Raw genomic sequence first — 20,178 nt, 5'->3', positions numbered from 1 at the left:
ATGATGTATTATTTATGATGCCTGGCAGATAACATTCTCAGTGTCTGTTGACTGCATTTATAAAGGAGACATCTAGGATGATTTCTATGACTCTATTTGGGCCTCTGGATAGCCAGCACTTTAAAATAGGTAGTACAGGAGGAGGAATATCATGGATTTATACTTGCTGGCACTGCTTTAGGGGTCAACTGGTCTATCCCAATGATCATGTTATAAAGAGAAAGACATGAGTTAGACTGTGAATCATAAACAGTCAGGTACAAAGAAGTACCTTGGTGAGTCTGGAAACAAAAGGCAGTCCCACGCATCATAAATATATATATATATATATACTTTTATTGATTCCAGAGAGAGGAAGGGAGAAGAGATAGAAACATCAATGATGAGAGTCATTGATTGGCTGCCTCCTGTGCACAGCCTACTGGGGATCGAACCCACAACCCAGGCATGTGCCTTGACTGGGAATCGAACAGCAACCTCTTGGTTCATTGGTCCACGCTCAACCACTGAACACCACCAGCCAGGCAGTCCCAAGCATCTTGATCTTGGAGAAGTCAGTGAGCTTTTGCTAGATATGGGCTTTAAAAGGTAGGCTTTCTTTATAGACAATGGGAAGATATTGCAGGGTAATATTCAGCAAGTGAAGAAGACATCTGTGTCTTACAATGATCACACTTTGGAAACTGGGTACAGAATGGATTATCTATAGTTAGAAACCAGAGATTGGAGACCTGATACAAAAGGTCTTCAACAGCCTAAACTGGAGAGATAATGAGGGTCTGGACTTGCAAAGAGGTGAAAGGATGGAGAGGAGAGGCCAACCTATTTTGAATAAGGGAGTAGAATCTGCTCTGGCTAACTGATTGATTGTGTGGGTAATGAATCAAGGATGCCCTTGAGATACGTAACTTGGGAAATGGTTGGAACTTTAGGCCACTAGATGGGATAGGGAAGACATCTGGTTGATTTGGAGGTGCACGTGGTTTGTCCACGCAGAGATGTCTAGGAAGCGATCGGCTCTATGAGTCTAAAGTTCAGTCAAGAGATCAGGTCTGAAGATATAGATTTTTCCCACCAACCCTATGAGAAGAGATAAAGGGGAGGATACTAACATTCAGTGAATGGGCAGAGGAAATGGAGCCAGTGAAAGAGAGAGAAGGGAATGTTAGAGAAATAGGAAGAGATCTGAGAATAAAGTGGGGAGAGATTTTTCCAAGAGGAGAAGTGTTAAATTTCAGAGACCTCAAGTAGGAGGAACACCAAAGAGGTTGCTGGTGACCTTTGTCAGAGCAGAGTCAGTGGAATGTTGGGTCTGGAATCTAAATTGTCTGCTGGGGTTCAGGGAGGGGAAGGAAAGAGGTTATAAAACCAGCAAATGTGAACTGTTTGTTCCGGAAGTTTGATTTACAATCAAAGCAAAGAATCCAGTGAGCAATGAATTATGTAGAATGCAGGGTTCAGAAAGGTATGTTTTATGTGGGGAAGACCTGAGAGTAAGATTGAGGAAGGGTGTGAAAGAAGATCTGGAAGAAGCACAGAAGGTGATAGAAGGTATTTATAAATAGTTAACATTTACTGAGTGTATACCATGTGCCAAGTACTCTATCTAGTAAGCACCTTTCACATACTAACTCATTTAATCCTTGACTCTCACCCTGGAAGCAAAGGCTAAACAGAGCACATGCTATTAGCCTGAGGCTATGCTGGCCATCTCCCTAAAATGGGTCTAAGAGCGTAACGTAAGTAAAGGGATATGCGTATAAGTAAAGAGGCATGCTTTGCCCAAAAGGTAGTTCATTGCTTCCTTGGAGATCAGACACAGGAAAATAATCAGTTTGAAAGCTGAGAGTGTTTCTACCTGGTGGTTCCTTCCTTCAGCTTTTCTAGTAAAATAGAACATCTGTTTTGAAGAGATGAAGAGGCAATGATCTGGAAGGATCACTTCAGAGCCTGGCATTCTACTAGAATTAAATAAGACTTCCAAGCGAAACACAGACCTATTATCTTAAAAACAAAACAAAATAAAACTGTGACCTACTGGAACAGATATGACAAGTGCCCAGATAACTGCAATATTAGGTAGCATGTGTGCAGGGCCATAATAGATACAGCTTTATGAGCATCCCAAGGGAGATACTGTATCTGTTTGTGAGGGAGGAGTATCAAAACATATTTCAAAGGATGTGTTATACTTGAAAAATAGTTCCAACAAGCTGTCCTGGAGGCTTAGTATCCCATTCTTTCCAAACCACAGCTGGATAACTTGCTAAGGGCAGGTTGCTCGATGAAAGAGTTGTCAACAAGGATTTCAGGGAACTGGAGTTGAGGTTGAACCTGGCACATGGGAAAAAGAGTCCCTAAACAGAGCAGACTAGGAGGGCAGGGGTTGAGAAAACCTTACTTTTCTAACTAGATAATGGGCTTTGCTCCTACAATAATCCTACTTCTCTTCCTCCCTTCCCTCCTCTAGTTCCTCTTTATTATTGAGCACTTGTCAAATACCTAGCGCTTTGCTAAGCTCTTTATGCACTGAATGGATTCAATCCCCTCCCCACAGCTTTTGTGAAGACACCACCAAGGCCTCGCTGAAGCTGTGAGAGCACGTGCCTTGCCCAAGGTACCAGAATTTCACCCAGGGCTGTTTAATACTAAATCCTTGCTTCTCCTGCTGCCTCCCACAATTACGCAGAAGCACCTGGCATATAGGAGATGACTAATAAGTTAATAATGGATAACAATAATAATTACTAGTGAATATATGTCCAACAACATAGGGTGTTTGGGGGATTTAGCAAGATGTTTAAAGGGAATAGAACCCAAGGTACCCTTGTGGCAGTGGCAAGAGGGAAAACTTTTTTTTGAGCAAACACATTAAACTTACTGTCTCAGGCATTGTTTTAAATACTTGACACAAATTATCCCATTTAATCATCATGACAATCATATTTGGGGAGAGGATTAATATTTCCATTTTCTAGATGAGGGCGTGAGTGATAAAACTAGCCCAGGCACACAGCTAGTAAGTAGCAAAGCCAGATTCAGGCCCCAGATAGTCTGGCTCCAGAGCCTGCTACACGATGCTGACCCTGTGAAGCTCAAACGGAGCCAGAGCGTGGAGTCCCTGTGTACCCAGTCAAGGAGAACACCCCGTCCTGTCACTTTCTCGTCTGAGGTTTCTTCCATGCCTCTTATACCATTGATTCATTAGGATTTACCATCTTGGGTAACAGAGCCATAGCATCACCAAGACCCTTTTACATACCTGAAATTATAAGCTTTCTGAGGGTAAGAGAGTATCTGTCCTTTTTGTATTTGCAGCCCAGCAACTGCCAAATACCTGGTATATAGCAAACACATGATAAATATTTATGAAATAAATGAAAAAGTATCATCAACTCATTCAGGCTTCCTGTATCAGATTTCTTAAAAGGGTAAGACATATATCAGAAATGGGTAGATACCCAGAATTTCAAAACATTTATTCTCAAATATGTATGCATTCCTGTTCATTGCAGCATTTCCATGGTGGCCAAACCATGGAGACAACTGAAGCGTCCTTCCATAGAGGATTGGATAAAGAAGATGTGGTACAGATATACAGTGGAATGTACTCAGCCATAAGAAAAAGTGAAATACTGCGATTTGCGACAACATGGATGGACCCTGAGAATATCATGCTAAGCGAAATAAGTCAGTCAGAAAAAGCTAAGAACCATATGATTTCACTCATATGTGGGATATAAAACTGAAACTCATAGACACAGACAACAGGATGGTGGTTACCAAAGGGAAGGGGGCTGAGGGAGTAGTAAATGGCAAAGGGGACCAAATATACGGTGACGGACTATTTGACTTTGGGTGCTGGGCACACAATGCAATATACCGATCATGTATCATTGAAATGTACACTTGAAACCTATATAATATATTTTTTAAAAAATTTATAAGTTTTTTTATTGATTTTTAGAGAAAGGAAGTGAGAGGGAGAGAGAGAATATCAATGTGAAAGTGAAACATCCATCAGCTGCCTCCTGCACGCCCCCTACCGGGGATTGAGCCCACAACCCAGGCGTGTGCCCTGACCAGGAACTGAACCAGCAACCTTTTGGTTTATGGGACGATGCCCAGCCAACCGAGCCACACCAGCCAGGGTGAAATCTATATAATCTTATTAAACAGTGTCACCCCAATAAATTTAATTTAAAAAATTATCACTGTGGGGGGAAAAAGAAATTAGGAAACTTTACCTTTATAAATTGTTACATTAAGACAAATAATATTAATAAAGCAACTTGAAATCTTTGATAAAGAGGGTCTTTATTAGGGATTCACATCATGAAAACAAAATAAACAATATCTTAGAAATCAATTTCTAGGTTAGCTAAGCCAAAATTAATTTTGTGCACTGAATGTCCTTTGTTAACATGTATTCTTCAAAAATGTTCTCAAAACACTGAAATTGTTCTTAACAATTACTTTCCTGAATCATTTGTCTTGGAAATTGATCTTCAACTTGGAAAAAACCTTAATGGCAAAAACCTGCAAAGAAAGACTTGCAAAGATTTAAGGCTTAATTGGTGGGAGTTTGATCTGAGTGGGAGTAAGGTGCTGGGGAAGAAAACAGAGTTGAATGTATCAACAAAGGAGCAGCCAAAAAAACACTAAAACAGTGCCTGTCTCAGAACTGGCAGAAAAAGGAGTTTCTGAATGAATGTCTCCTGAGAGCTCATGGGGAAAGCAGGAGCGAAGCCCCTTGGCTCACCAAGGAGGTGATTTCTACTCATTTCCACAGCCCTGCAGGTTTCTTTCTTTGTTGAGTTCAAAAGGCACAGTTCACATGAAGGAGGTAAGAACCAAGGCTCTGTAACAGGCTTTCTAACGTAGGCTCCATGAGGGCAAGGCCTTTGCTGGGGCCACTGGTCTTCCCCATCATCTAAATCAGTTCCTCGCCCTCATGAGCATTCAATCAGTATTTGGTGTGTTGCATCTACCTCAGAATCTGAACTCCCCAGTTTACTAGCAATGTCACCAAGGGACTATTCCTTAATTTCCTTGAATTGGCTATTTTTTTTTTTAATGATAAAATGAGTACCTACCTCATAGGACAGTTGTGTGTATTAATGATGATAACATATGTAAAGTATTTAATTTAGCATAGTGCTTGGTACACAGGAAGCAATCAGTGTAAGTTCTTGTCATTGTTTATCGAATGCAAAGTGGAAATGTTAAAGGTCCTTGACTTTCATGTATTTTGCCCTCACACAACCTTTACTTTCCCACATTACATATAGATGCCTGAAGCTGTTTTTATTGGAAATTATCCTTCATGCTGAGCTACTTAGTGATAATTCTGAGCTAATTTACAATTAGCATGGGGTAAGGAATGGGCTTTGGCCCAAGTCAGGGCCTATTCTCACCCCAGATGGCCTAGGACTGAGGTTAAGTCTGAGCCCCTCTTCCTGCCACTGGCCATCTGTGCTGGGGGGAACTTCCTGCACCCCTGGACAGCCCGGGACTGGAATGTGTTCATTCATCGTTCATTCGTTCGACACAATTTCTCTGCTGACTCTGTGCCTCGGTGTTGGTTGTTGTCCACACATCACAGGATCACTATCCAGGGCGGGTGTTTCTTGGCCTGTTCAGGCTTCCCTCCCACTGCCACTCTCCGTGGGGAGGAGCAGATGGAGAGGAGCTTATGAGCACGACAAAGTATAAGGTGAGGGGGGGGGAGCAGTCGTGAGGGCGTGGGGGTGGGGTGTTAGTCAGCTCAGACCCCATTGGGCTTATGCTAGGGAAACTGGCAGGAAGGACCTTTTCTCCAGAAACTGAGCACATGCCATCTCAGGGGTGAGACACTGGAGGCATCCCAGCTCTGTGCTACAGCCCCTTTCAGCCTGGAAAACAGCAGGTGGCTGGCTGGCTACTTCAAGTTGTCAGCTGCCTCCCACAAGAGGCCTCTGGAAACCTATCAAGTTTTGTACCTGCCACTTCCAAGTTGCCTGGGTTCAAAGAGGCAATTTCATAAGAAACAATAATTAGGGGGCTTATAGTTCTATGTTTTGTTTTGCTATTTAGGAACAGAAACCTCCCCCTTATAACATGTAAAACATTTGTTGAGTGGCCACTTTGTGTCAGGCTCTATGCTAGGCACTTTTATAACATTTTTTAAATGCTCACCACAATATAAAAGGTTGGTATTAGCTTTTTTTTTAAAAAAAAAAAAAAAAGAAAGAAAAGTAAATCTCAAAAAGGTAAGTAATATTCTCAGATTTATATATACAACCAGTAAGACTTACAGTGGTGACCGAAAAAGCCTAATGTGTGAAATGTAAAAGAAAAGGTGAAATGGAGTTTATTCAGGGTAGGTGCTGATATAGTGAGGGTAGTGCGGTATTTATGAAACAATTTCATCTAAAGATCAGGTTGAAAGTACCAGTCTTCCTAGCCCCAGGTTCTGAATAGTTCCTACCCAAAATAAGTGTGCAAGAGGAAGTGCTAGAAAAGGACTTGTATTTACATACAAAACAAGACAAAGGGGCTCGGGGAGAAAAGGAGAGAGTGGTTCCTTTTGAAAAAAAATAAGCATTTTAAAAGAAATTGTGGATGTATACATATTCTTTCATATCTCTATCAAGAGAGAGAGAGAGAGGAAAGAGAAAAAAGACGCTGAACAATAATAGCGTGTGAATCCAAGTGCCTGCTCACATTCACAGGCACTAACTGCGAGAAAACATCAACAAAGAAGGAGCCACAGGGATGCCATTTATGGATAAAAGCTATTTATAAGAAGGAGAAACCTCACGGTGAGATTATTACTCTTGTTAGGTCCCTCTGGGAAGTAAATTAGGTGTTTGAGGAGGTATATGCAATTCTTTTAGATCTCTACAATACATTTACTGCAGTGATGATAATGATATGCTGCCTCTGGCTTCCAAAGGGGGCTTTCTCAACTCCAGGAAATGAGCCCTCCTCTGTGCAAGGTGCTGTGCTGGGGCTGGGAAAGAGACAAAGGCTCAGGTCATACTCCCCTTGCTCTTAAGGAGCTTGCCAGCCAGAGGTGAGGACACAGCACATATATAGATGTAGGTGCGAACTATCACCCAGGATAGACACGCCAGATAGGCATTTAGTCAGTAAATGCTACACAGGAATGGGGGATGAGGTAAGGGAGAGGAGTGGCAGTTAATTCATCTTCAGTTAGATATTCATTTATTCATACATATATTCATTCATCCATTCAATAAATACGCATATCACTATGACCTTCCATTTGCCAAACCCTTCAAATAAACAATGGGTAAATCAGGATGCCCAACTTAAGTCTCGTGAAATGAGTTGGAATGATTAATTTCTGTTGGCAGAGTTGGATCACACCCTTGGACTATCCCAGTCCCTGGGACAATCTACCTGGTGACTTGAAACACATGTTTTATTGGTGATTGGGAGCAGTTTTTAGAATGTTTCTGTTTAAAGTTCACTGAGTGTTGTTCAGAGTTCAACATGAGACATTGGCCTTATTAGCACCCTTGTCAGTTAGAGTCAATCACCTAGACTGCTCCTAAAATATGTTTCAAAAAATAATTATAGCGTGAAAAAAGTTTAGAGCTGAGAAAGAACCAATTAATGATCAGTTTTACACACGATTATTGATTTCCTTTAAGGGTTCCTAATTATAATAATTAATAATATCTTGCAAGAACACCAAGAGCTAGGTACTATTATTATCCCCACTTTACAGATGAGAAAACTGAGCCTTGGAGAGGGGATACAACTGTAATGGCCTTTGATCATACATAGCAAAGGGCAGAGCTGGGAGCTAGACTCCATCCCAGATCCAGCCAACTCAACCACTCTTTTCTACTTGGAAATTAAGAATACAACAGTCACTTTTAATTTTTAAAATGACATAATAGAACTTGTAATTTTTTTTTAATTTTTATTTTTTTTATTTTTTAAATATATCTTTATTGATTTCAGAGAGAGGAAAAGAGAGGGGGAGAGAGAGAGAGAAACATCGATGATGAGAGAGTCATTGATCAAGCCTGCAACCAGGCATGTGTCCTGACCAGGAATCGAAACCCAGTCTCCTGGATCCTAGGTCGATGCTCAACCGCTGAACCACACCTGGCCGGGCTGAACTTGTAATTTTTTAAAAAGCAGTTTGTGGTGATTAATGCTGCATGTGTCTGCCCTCACTCAGTTTGGCAATATGGGTAGTCTCATACAAGTTAGAAGCACTGGTTAGCAATTAAAAATATCTATTTTTAACTAAAATGTTAAATAATAAGTGCCCTTTCAAAATAGAGTATCACCTTGGTGGAGAACCAGTATTTTATTCCAAGCCTCACATTTCCAGACTTTGGAGAGTTAGTTCAGATACTCTGAAGATGTACATTTGGGAGCCAAGGGATGGGGTGTGTTGTAGCAATTCAAAGAAAAGTGAGCTGAGGAGCTCACTAATCTTACACAAATAAACCAGTTCAACTAGCCAAGAATTTCTTATAGATCCAATTCATATTTGAAGCGCATGGGACACTATTTCTTTCTTCCTAAACAGTGAAAAGTAGTATCAAGTGAAGAGTAAATCTTGATATTGAATCCTATCAACTTTACTTAAAAAAAAAAATTCCTTGGTATTAAAAAAGGAAATTCGAACCCTAAGGCATTATTATTATTTAAATATGTGGAAGTTGGCAGCTTGCTGAGATGAGAACACAAAATGTAAAGTTAACTAGCAACAGAGGTGAGAAGGACATTCTTTACTTCTATTTATGACGCCCTGGAACCTACTCCTGTCAGGGGAAAAACAACAATCAAACATGTAAGCATCTGAAAAGGCAAAGAAGGAAAGCAAATAAGCCACACTGGTCTACCTATGTTTGGGTACCAGGCAAACACTTCTACCACTCCTGTTGGCAAGAATTCCTTCTGCTTCTTCCTGTGTGTTAATCACTACTCAGTGAATAACAGCTAGATTAAGGAGCCGAGGCGCCAAGGCAAGGGCAAGTGTCTTCACATCTTGGCATCCTCCAGTGCTTAGAAAAGAAAGCCTGGAGAGGGTTAAGGGCTCTATGAGTGACTGCTGGTTAAAGGGTTTAGGGAAAGAATGAATAAATAGCAAATATATCCCCAGAACTGTTAAGAACTGTTAGACACCAAGGAGATAGAGTTTTATACACATACAGCTTGATACCAGTTCAACAAGAAGGATCTAGTTGAACTCTAGAAATGAGCACCTCTATGATGTGTAACCTGCATAGCATCTTCGAAAAGGGCAATGAAAGTTCAGGAACAGAGTAGAGGAGGAGACGGGACTTGGGACATTCCTTTGGAATCAAGAGGGTGTAGAGGGAGGGGAGGGGCAAGAAACCAGGTGTGTAAGGGTGGTGGGTGGTGGAAACCCTGCATGTGTGAGAATGGAAAGGACCCAGGGTCTATTGGGAAATGTATGTTGTGCTGGCCAAGTGACCAGTTTATGAAACACGGAAAAACCAGGCCCAGGAATTTAGTCTTTTATAGAGCAGAAAAATCTCCTGAGTCCTCTCCCCTTCCCCCTCTGGAAGTTAAGTATAAATATAAATATATCCTCACTAAGAGAGAACAAACATTGTGACTTAATATGTGTACCCTCTAAATCAAGTATCTCCTTTAGGCTTTTGAAATGCAAACGGCTGGCTTGCTTTCACAATCACTTACCTACTCAGTCCACAAAAGTTTGCGGAGGACCTACTAGAGCTAGAATTTTGTTAGGCACCACGGGGGGTCCAAAGATGAATAAAACGTGGTCCCTATCCCCGAGGAGTTTAGGCTCTGCGGTGCAGACAAACGCCCTTACAAGTCCTTACAATAGGAGCTAAGAATGTAAACACAGGAACTGTAGGGGCTCAGTTCCAGGGGGTATCACGCGGAGGTGGTTAAGAAAATGAGCAAGGTTTTGCAGAGGACTTGAATTGGTTTTTGAAATGATTAAAACTCTGATGGAGTTTAAAAAAAAAAAAAATTTTTTTTTTTTTTTTTTTTTTTAAGGCAAGAGCCAGGGTCAAGGCTCTGGAAACACATGGAGCGGGATACAATGTAAGGACCCATGGTCTGATTCGGCTGGAGCGCGCGGTTCCTCCGGGGGTGCCGCAGGGGGTTCGCTGGGCACATGCCTGATAACCGAGTCTGGGCTCAGGAACAAGGACGCCGAACTGAGACTTGAGGCCGCATCTGTGTTCTTTGATTTAAGCATCTTTGGGTCCCTTTAAAAAAAAATTCTCCTCTTTCCTAAAGAGAGTTCTGGCAGTTGGGGGGTGGGGAACATTTCCTAAAGTCAACGCCTTAGTTAAAGGTCTGCAAAGCTATCCACGGGGGATTTAAACCTCGCACCAGAAAAGAAAACGTGTGAGAGGGTGGGTAGGGGGAACCCACTGAACAACATCAACCCCCAAAACGACACCAGCCCCCGGCGGGACAAGCTGCCCGCCAGACGCGGGAGCGGGACGCCGGCACCCGGCCGAGCTTGGAGCCCCGCACCGGCGGGGAAGGGGGTGTGGAGGAGAGGGAGGGAGGCAGGGAGGGAGGGAGGAAGCGCGAGAGGGAGGGAGGAAGAAAGGGAGGGAGGCGGCGTCATGTGATCCGCTTCCCTGCTCCTTTAAGCGTCCACAGGCGGCGGAGCGGCCACAATCACAGCTCCGGGCATTGGGGGAGCCCGAGCCGGCTGCGCCGGGGGAATCCGTGCGGGCGCCTGCCGTCCCGGTCCCATCCTCGCCGCGCTCCCGCACCCTGAAGTTTTGCAGCGCCCAGAAAGGAGGCGAGGGAGGAGGGAGCGTTGAGAGGAGAGCGAGCAAAAGCACACCCCAAAACATTTTATTTCCAAAAGAAAAGAAAAAGGGGGGCGCAAAAATGGCTGGGGCAATTATAGAAAACATGAGCACCAAGAAGCTATGCATTGTTGGTGGGATTCTGCTCGTGTTCCAAATCATCGCCTTTCTGGTGGGAGGCTTGATTGGTAAGTGCGAGAGCTGCAAACTTTTCCCCCTTTCTCTCTTTTCGGGCCCCTTCCCTCTTTGCCTCTCGGGCTACTTGTTACAGTATCACTGTCTTGCTTCTATGATCTAATTAGTCCGGCTATTGTGCTTAAGAAAGCAGAGCTCCATGGGGCTCCGTGGGGCACAATCCAGTCTAGTGGCTAAGAGAAAAGGAGGGGAAAAAGTTTTGGCCTAGTTTCAGTATCCACTTGAAAGGAAGGAGGGGGGTGGCGGGGGTGGGAATCTTAAGCATGGCGACGGATCGCGCGAGGGAGCTCCGGGTTACGAAGTTGATCGCTACACCGCTCCCCCCGCCCCCGCTTTTTCCCGCGCTCCCCCCTTTTGCTCTCCTTTCCCTCCCATTCAGCTCCGGAGGGCAACGTAACCGACTTTATTAGGAACAACAGAGGAGTCGGGGAACTGCGCCCGGCGCAAAGGCGCAAACCCGGAGCCCTGTTACAGGGTTGTGCTCATTGCAGTGTAGACGCAATTTGGAAGTCTCAGCCAGGGGGTGGGAGTGTGTATTTTGGGCCCGGACCTTCGCTAGCTCGGCTTCCTCGCCGCACCCCTCTCCCACCCTCCGCCGAGGCAGTCAGAAGGTCTGAGTGGCGGGCAGGAAGGCAGGGTGGGGTGCGGTGCGGTGCGGCGAGAGAAAGTCCTTGGCTGGCGCGGCGGGAAGTTGGAGAGGTCGGAGGGGAGCAGCGTATCCGAAAGGTGTTGCTTTTGGCCTCTTGCCCTTTTCCGAGTCTGCCCTCCCCCACTGCTAAGAGCCCCGAGGGCGGGTGAGTCTGGAGCCCGGGGTCCTCCGCCGGCGTCCAGGAAATCGCCCCCGCCCCCGCCCCGCGCAGGTGACAGCTCCCTGCGCCCCCGACCCGCCAGCCCTTGGAGACCTCCCTTGGCGCGTCCCGCCAGGACTTCTCAGAGCCAAAGAGGCTTCGGGATGAAGATGGTCTCTTGGACCTTCCACTCGAGAAAAACTCCCTTTTCCTCCGCTCTCTCCATCTTCGTCCATCGTCCCGCCTCCCCACACCCTCGAGCCCCCTTCCTCTATGAGATTTAGGACATCCCGGCACAAACTTCAGCGCCAACTTCGCAGCCGGTGCGGATGGGAAATTTGGCTCCCTTTGTGGATTTATAAAACTTTGCTGAGTGGGAAGTCCACGCAGGGGCTTTCTCCGCGCTTCCCGTCACCAAGAGTCCGCGCTGGCTGCGCGGGCGTCGAAGTCATCCTGGGACGAGGGCTTGGGTACTCGAGCCCCTGTGCGTGGCGTTTTGTCTCCACACTTGGGTTTGATGGGAACAAATTAACGAGAGCCTGGTTCTGTAAATCACTGTCACATCCAAGCTAATTGTTTAAACAAAGGAGAGTGCGTAAAGCTTCACCAAGGAAAGACATTTCTGGAGGAGATTGTGCCTTTCTCAGTATATGTATCCACAAAGCAGAAAGGGGTTCAGAGTTGTCCAAGCTCATATTCTCAATTTGGGTCAAACAGCTTCATCTTTTTATTCCTGGAACCCTCCTCTCCCAAACACACACACACACACACACACACACACGGTCACGCTCACAGTCACACACACCCTCAGGTTGGGCTTTCCTGTTACAAGCTCCTGTTTAGCTATGTGCAATCTGTTTCCTTGTATTGGATTTTTCGAGGCTCTTAATACATTCTCTGCTGGGAACTGAAGAAAGCCTTCCCTGTGCCCTCACAGCGATTATGCAGCGGTTACAATTACACCTCTTGTCTCCCTTGATGAGCAGTTGCAGTTAGATGCCATTGGATCTTGTGTGATTTCAGTGGCAGACCATAATTAAAATTTCTTGCACCTTGTGCTTTCAGAATTAAATTGGCCTATTATCCCTGTCTGACCTTCACCCTCTTTGAGGTTTTTGTACAGGCAGCGAACCATTACACACAGTTCCCTGGTGTTTGTTGGTGCATGTTTCTTTTTCTAAAGCTGCTCCTAGCCTTGAAGAGCCCATCGTCCACTGTTCTAGGTTTCTCAGGGTGCTTCTGAAATTAGTATAATTTCCGGAATCTTAGTACCGGGGAGATGTTTCAAGGACTCTAGTTAGTGGCTGCTAGACATGAGAGTCGCGGTAGGATCGGAACAGTTGTACGTTCAAAGGGGTTTGTCTGGAGTCAGTGGTGCCAAGGGTTGTTTTTCGCAGAGAACTTGGTGAGTGGCCATACGTGATAACAGTCTCAGAAAGTTGGTGATAGCGTATAACTGTAATTAGATTATCTTCGATAAATAAACAGCTTCATTTCCAACTTCCCTTGAAAAAAAGAAAATATCTGTATCACTTCTTGGTGGAAACTGTTGTGTAAACTTACTGTTTAGCTCCCCTCCTTCCTCAGTTGTCACAGCTATGTCCCCAGTTCTGGCTGGAAGGCTGAAAAGATCAGATCCAGTCCATGTTAAACACTTTGAACAGTGACTTAGCCTTTATCTCATCCATTTAGAGATTTTTATTTTTTCCTGTTAAAGAAATCTAGGAAGTTGGGTATACTACAAGACCCAAACATGGGAAATAAATATCAACAAAAGGTAAGTGGTGTATTTTCCCACCAAACTTCCCTAAATTGGAAAGCAGGTGAAAGTGAGCAAAGACTAGACCTTCGACTAAGTTGGGTGAGTAGAATCAGTAGATGAGGGAGCAGTTTGTAGGCTGGAAAGTTAAAGCAAAGTCCAGAAACTTCCTCCTCCACTCTCCCCAGTGAGAAGACAACTTCACTTCTCAGTTCCACGGATGTGTTAGAGGTCAGGTGTCCTGGGTCGGAAGTGTCTTTCTAATACATCTGCAGAGGCCAAGGGAGAAAGTGAAATTTTAGTGTTGAATTGGCTGTACTATATGTTCCTTTTTGATTACTAGTGTCCCAGATGAAAGGAAATATGGCAGCCTAGGAAGGGGAAGATCTGAATGGCAAAGCTCCTGATTATAAGGGTATAAGTAACTATACACACACAAACACAAAACAAAAACAAACACCCCAAACAACCATGACAAATTGTGTACCCCAAAGTGACCAGGCAAATCAGTTAATCAATAGGCTTCAATCTCCTCATTGGTAGGTTAATGAGCTTAAGATTTCTTTCAGTTAGAAAAATGTATGAATTTTTCAGTACTTAGAGAGTTTTATATGACATTTAGACTGGTGTCTGGTTGGGGCCTTCTAGAATTGATGGGGAAATTTTAAATATTAGGTTAAAAAGCAGATAGAGATTGGGTTTTGGTTAGCAAGCTTAAACACTCCCCTGCCCCAATGGTCTCCTTAGAGCCAAGTTTGTGTGTGTGTGCGCGCACACGCCTATTCTGTCTGTCTGTTTGTTTTTCTTGTGCTAGTGTATGTATACTGCTAAACCTTTAAGGGATTTTGCAAAAAGGCTCTGGAAAGCAATATACTATATGATAGAACTTGGGGTATTTAAAAGTCACTGAATTATGCTATGCTTTTATAAAAATGGAGCCGTTATACAATCTTGCATCGGATTGTTTCTTATGTATTGAAAAGGTTTCTTAAGTGGCTGGCTTCTTTAGTATTTAGAACTCATTTAAAAATTTAAGAACCCCCTGAAGGAAATTTTTTTTTTTTTTTAAGATATAGCTTAATCTCTATCCTCCTTAAAAATAAGCCTGCAGAAATTAAAAAAAAAATAAATTTCCTTTGATTTCACGTTTGGTGAATTTAGTTCATGGAGAGGCAGCTGCAGGGGTGAAGGGGGCGGGGAGGGAGCCATGTGCCCTGAAACAAGAATGCAGCCGACTAAAAAATCATGAACTTGAATCCCTGGCCCATTATGTGCAATTTGCTCAGCTTCAAATTAGTCATGTCTGGGGGATATAATGGTTGAGAAAGCAGGTCACTTGTTCCCACCTGTTCTAAAACTGTTAAGAGTATGAAGATCAGGACTGGGTGAAGAGAAAATTATTCCATTATTTTAAGCATATACATATATGAGGATATTTGAAACTTAAAGTACAAATAAGTATCAACAAATTACCAGTAATTGTTTCTTTAGGAAGGATTGCTCTTTCTTTCAAAAGCTCACTATGTGAGCATATTAATGCTGAGACTATTGTGTGTGTGTATATATATGTATGTGTGTGTGTGTGTGTGTGTGTGATCAGTTTTCTTAATTTTTACATGGACTTACGTACTGCCTTTCAGTGATATAGCCCATACTATATTGTCTATTACTGTTTAAATAGGAACTGTTGGTGGTCTTGAGGTTTGCTCATGTGAGTTTTTGTTTCTGTGACTATCCTTTATTTAGAAGTTGCAGGATTTAAAGAAATTAAATACAATTACAATTATGAAGAGTATATAAGAGTTTGTTTCCCAGTGCATTAGGTTTTAAGCTTGTGTTGTTTATTATATTTTAGCATATGTTATTAAAGCAATACTTTATAATTCTGCGGTGTTTCGGTGTGTGGTGAGAATCTTGAAAATAACTAATTAATTGCCCTTTGGTAAATGTTAGCCCACATTTTTTGTATTTGATTTTCCTTTTTATTTTGTAAAATGTTGTATCTGACTAAACCACATCCTTTTTTTCTCTTTGTTAACTACTAAGAGTATCTAATGTGGTTTGTAGAAGTACTATGCAACTTCAAAATTTTTTGTGAAAAATATTTTAAAATATATTTTTATTGATTTCAGAGAGAGGAAGAAAGAGAAACATCAATGATGAGAGTCATTGATCGGCTGCCTCCTGCACACCCCCTGCTGGGGATCAAGCTGGCAACCTGGGCATGTGCCCTGATTTGAATCAAAACTTGATCTCCTGGATCGGATCATAGGTCGACACTTAACCACTGAGCCATGCCGGCTGGGCATGAAATTTTTTATAATTGAAATTACATTAATGACTTAAAAAAACTAAGCTACTTACTTGATTATTGCAACAAAATCATGCTTGTGCTAACAATCTCTAATCATGCTTTCACCTAATTGTTCAGTACAGCCTGTCTGGCCTTCTTTTGGAACTTTCCCATTTCCCCATTAAAGGTGAGAAATAATTCCTTGAGATAATAGTGCGATATGTGGCTTTGTAAGGTTTTTCAGTCCTTTGCCTGGACTCATATCTAGACTCAAAGCCTTTCCTACCTAGTTGACATTTTACAATAAGTTGGCCTTTAAATTTTTTAAAAATCCATATATACTGAGAAAAGATTCTTACCTTATCTTCCTCATAAAAGTGTTTCTATGGGGATTTAGAATTTGAGATTTTTATGAAGGTCCTTAGCTTAGAGTGCATGTGTATCACCTGCCTAATATGAAAAATATTGATTAGAGCCTACTGTGTGCCCAAAATAGGGCTGCAATGCTGACTGGGGATTAGGAAACAGGACTTGAAACCTGAGTAACCTCAGGAAGCCAGAGGTAGAAAAGAGCCCCTCTAAATGCAAGTTCACCAGCAAAAGATTTCATACGACAAGGTTTCTAGCATCAAGGTAATTCTCACACGTTTACTGGGAATTTGAGAACATGTGAAATTAGAAGCCCTATTAATTATACCATCAAATAATTATATTAATATTTCATCTTGAAATAAATGTATGATAAAATAATATAAATAATGTTTAATATATGTTAAATGTGCACTCTGTGTCAGACATTATCTAATTTAACCCATGTGAAGCCTTGCCAAATTGGTACTCTTGTACCCAGTTAGCATGTAAACTGAGGTACAGAAAGGTCTAGGAAAAGTGCTCAAGGTTATCTAGCTAGTCAGGGTCAGAGCTGGGACTCCAGTCAATCTGACAATAAAGACAGAATTCTCAACTATTAGGTGATCCTGCCTCCATCTCTCAAGGTCTTGACTTCAAGGACTGAATAAAAATGGTTTGAATATAGAAAGACTTGATAAGTAACAATAGAAAAACAACTAATTTCTCATTTTTAATCATTGGGTAACATATAAAAAGGAAAATACTTCAAAAATTATGATAAATGAAATGGAGTCCAGCTGTACAGAGCAAAACAGTGCTCTCGCCAAGGGTAAGGGAGGACACCTTTGATATGTCTGCATATGCCAGTCCAACCAATTTCTTACAAGTTCTAACCAGTCTCCACAATTATATGAATCATCCGCTGCCTGAGCAGCCAAGTTCATTAACCATAATGTGTTTGAGTTCTGCTACTTTAAGGTAGATTACTCGATTTTGTTTTCTCTAGTTAGTGGTTTTAGCATATTAATATAGTTATGTAAGTCTGGACTTCAAAGGAAGAGAAGAGAAGGAGTCAGCTGAGGTTGGAGAGGATTTTAGAGGGTGTGAATTGGCAGCGATGGTAGAGCAACTGAAAGAAGAACCTCCTACCGAAAACTGAAAATTCTATTCCCCAAAGGATAATTTTTGTTTATATTCACACCCACTCATAATAATGAAGGCATTTCAAACTAGAGGCTTCCATCCTGACAGCATGAATAGGTACATTTTGTTCTTTTGAAAAAATGCTGGTAGACTTTCTCTATCGAAAGGTTTGTTGTCCTCAGTTTTGACAGTGACTCTTGAGAGATGATGGCAGATGGGGAGCACCAAGACGATGAAATGATCATGTCCATTCCATTTAGGTTTTGTGTCTTCTCTGAGCTGTTGTAATGAGCCAGATATGGGCAGTTCCCAGAGAATGTGCCTGGATGGGGATGGAGATCAGAGTGGAGAAGAGCTTGAGGCCTTCAAGTCCTCAAACTTGATTAAATGTTTTGCAATTTCCCTTTTCATCATAGAGCTAATCTAAAAGGATTGCTAATCAACAGAAAAGAAGAGCTCGGTATGTCTTAGAATATGAAAATGCTAAGGTTCTTTAGCCCTTCTTCCACTCTTTCCCACCCCCCATACTTCTAATTAAATCTTGTAGAGAGCAAAAACAATAATCAGATTGTCATCCAACCAGTAGTGGAAGATTTGGCTTACTGTGATTTGTTGCTGTTTGAGGATTTACTCACTGACTATGAAAAGCATTTTTTGTGTGTTGGTTTCTTTAATGATCATAACAACCTAGAAAAGCAGGTATGTTCTCCAGTTTTCAGATGAATGTGAGGCTCGTTTAAGGAGCTTTTCAGAAGTTACAGAGATAGTAAAATAAGAGGGCTGGCACTGAAGCCCATGTTCCTTGACTGAATCCCAAGCCATGGTCTTAAGTCTAATGCCACTCCCCTATTGTCCATTCAATTTCCATGGGGAAAGAAGGGTGGAGTGTGATGAAACTTATTCTACACAGATTCGGTAGAAGATGAAAGCTGTCTCCCCTTTTCTGCTTCAACCCTTTTCCCACAACTCATACCCTCATCACTATATGGGTACTAATCATGGACCTAGTTAATTGCTATACAAATGATCCCAATTTCAAATACATATTAACTCTCACACTAGTCACTGTAAATGTTGACCAGCGCTTGCAGGCCATGCTGAGGGTGGTGGATTGAACCTGAGAAAACTGCACCCCAGCTACCCCTAAAAAGAATTTATTACACACAGCAAAGAGTGACTGAGAGTTGTACTTGAAAACGTGTCAAAATTACTGACCTCCTGAATGCTGCCTGGACGTGGCATACACAATTGGCTCTGCGTATAACTGCTGAATACAAGAGAGGGAATGTGGGTGTGGAGAAGGGAGATTGGAATAGAATATGGACTCAGGAAAGAAAAACTAAGGCATTTGTAAATATATGAGACAGTATCTCTGGGACACAGCTTATACCTGGATTTCCAAAACCTACCTCTGATGTCACTTCACCCTCCCACCCCCCAATGGAACTAGTGTTTCTATCTGCTATGCCTGTTTGTATCCTGGGCCTTCAAGTACAATATTCTCCTCTTTGTCTTTCCTACTCCATTCTTAATATTCCCTGGTAAAGAGGTGTTCTTTCTTTGCTGGCCTACAGAAATTATAGGGCCTTCTTAAACTTCTGGTTAATTCCCTGGGTTAACTCAGAGGCTTTTTCCACAAAACATTTCCAAGAGAGCAGAGGTAATTGAAAGAAGAGGCCAAATTCTTACATTTGTTTCGGCAAGGCGTTTTGATTTTTCTTTAGAAAGAAGATAACGGGTCTATGAATAATTGGCTCAGTTTTTTTTCAAGCCCCAGATTAATATCACGTAGCTCATGAGAGAGAGCTGGTTGAGGGCCAGTTAACTGACCTTAGCCCTGGCTGAGCCCCTCCCAAAGAGAGAGGTCCTGGTCTCAAGGCAGCATCACGTAGTGGAAAGAAACTTGGCTCAAAATCTGCAGATGACTTGTTTCCGTGACCTCAAATAAGTCACAAAAGCTGCCATCACCAACTACGATGTGGGACAGAGCCCTCCTGTGTCGTGGATGATTGTTGGGAGGATCTCGAGGACGTGGCACTCGTTAGGGTATCTCATTGAACCAGGCCCACCAGAGATGTGATTCCCAGAGGACTATTGTCTGAAACTATCTGATTAACTCCATATCCATCCCTCCTACTTTTCTTTCTCTGTCCCTCTCTGTTCTTAGATATGGAGCAAACTTAATCATGATGCTTTTTATTTTCTATTCTTCTTCCTTGAGGCACCATCACTTTGTCAAAAACCTCCAGATTCATGGATCTATCGAGAGTGAAGGAATGGGAAAGACCCAAAGCGTTACTCAGTTTGGGTTTGAAAGTACAAAACAGGCCCTTCCATCCTGCTTCCTAACATAAATTCCGTGCTTTAATGAAATGTCTCATAATAAGCCTGCCCCAAATAGTAGCTATTATTGCAGAAAACTAGTAAATCAGAACACAAACCTAAATCCTTCTCCTAAAGCATGCACATTTTGTGCCTAAGAGAATCCCTCGTGCTTTTTCTCAAGGTCTATCTGTTATTTCTGCTTTATACACAATTTTAATAGAGCTTGGTTATGCCATTTCTAAGTCTACAACAGTTGGGACAATTTACCACAGAAACCCTTTGGTGGCAGAAAGATGCAGGAGTGTGGTAGGTAACAGGGCAAAGGGGGAGAAAAGGAAGAATGCCCAGGTCTCCGTGATATGAGCAGGCCATTTCACACCTCAGCAGCCCCATTCACAGCATCATTGCATTATAGACTGATATGAAAACGGATTCTACTCTAAAGTGATCTTATTGCCATGCGTGTGGCTTTTGGGGTGACTGTGTCCACACACTGGTGTAGTTTAGCCTGAAGAAAAGCTG

The 20,178-nt window shown here is 42.5% G+C and overlaps 1 protein-coding gene across 2 annotated transcripts in view; it reads left to right on the top strand.

The window, feature by feature from the left end:
* Nucleotides 1-10,542: 10,542 nt before the first annotated feature.
* Nucleotides 10,543-20,178, top strand: part of WLS (Wnt ligand secretion mediator) — a 133,612-nt gene continuing 123,976 nt past the window's right edge. The window contains exon 1 of one of the 2 annotated variants that reach the window (XM_081144446.1): nucleotides 10,543-10,990. In XM_081144446.1, coding sequence (XP_081000572.1) covers nucleotides 10,885-10,990 — 106 coding nt within the window. In that variant the 5' untranslated portion in view covers nucleotides 10,543-10,884. The remainder of the gene's footprint in view (nucleotides 10,991-20,178) is intronic. The other variant, XM_081144444.1, reaches the window with a different exon arrangement.

This window comes from Miniopterus schreibersii (genome assembly GCF_964146895.1).
Source record: "Miniopterus schreibersii genome assembly, chromosome: 8".
NCBI classification, from domain to species: domain Eukaryota; kingdom Metazoa; phylum Chordata; class Mammalia; order Chiroptera; family Miniopteridae; genus Miniopterus; species Miniopterus schreibersii.
Note: the sequence above shows the minus strand (reverse complement) of the source record. Positions and strands in the feature narration are given on the sequence as shown.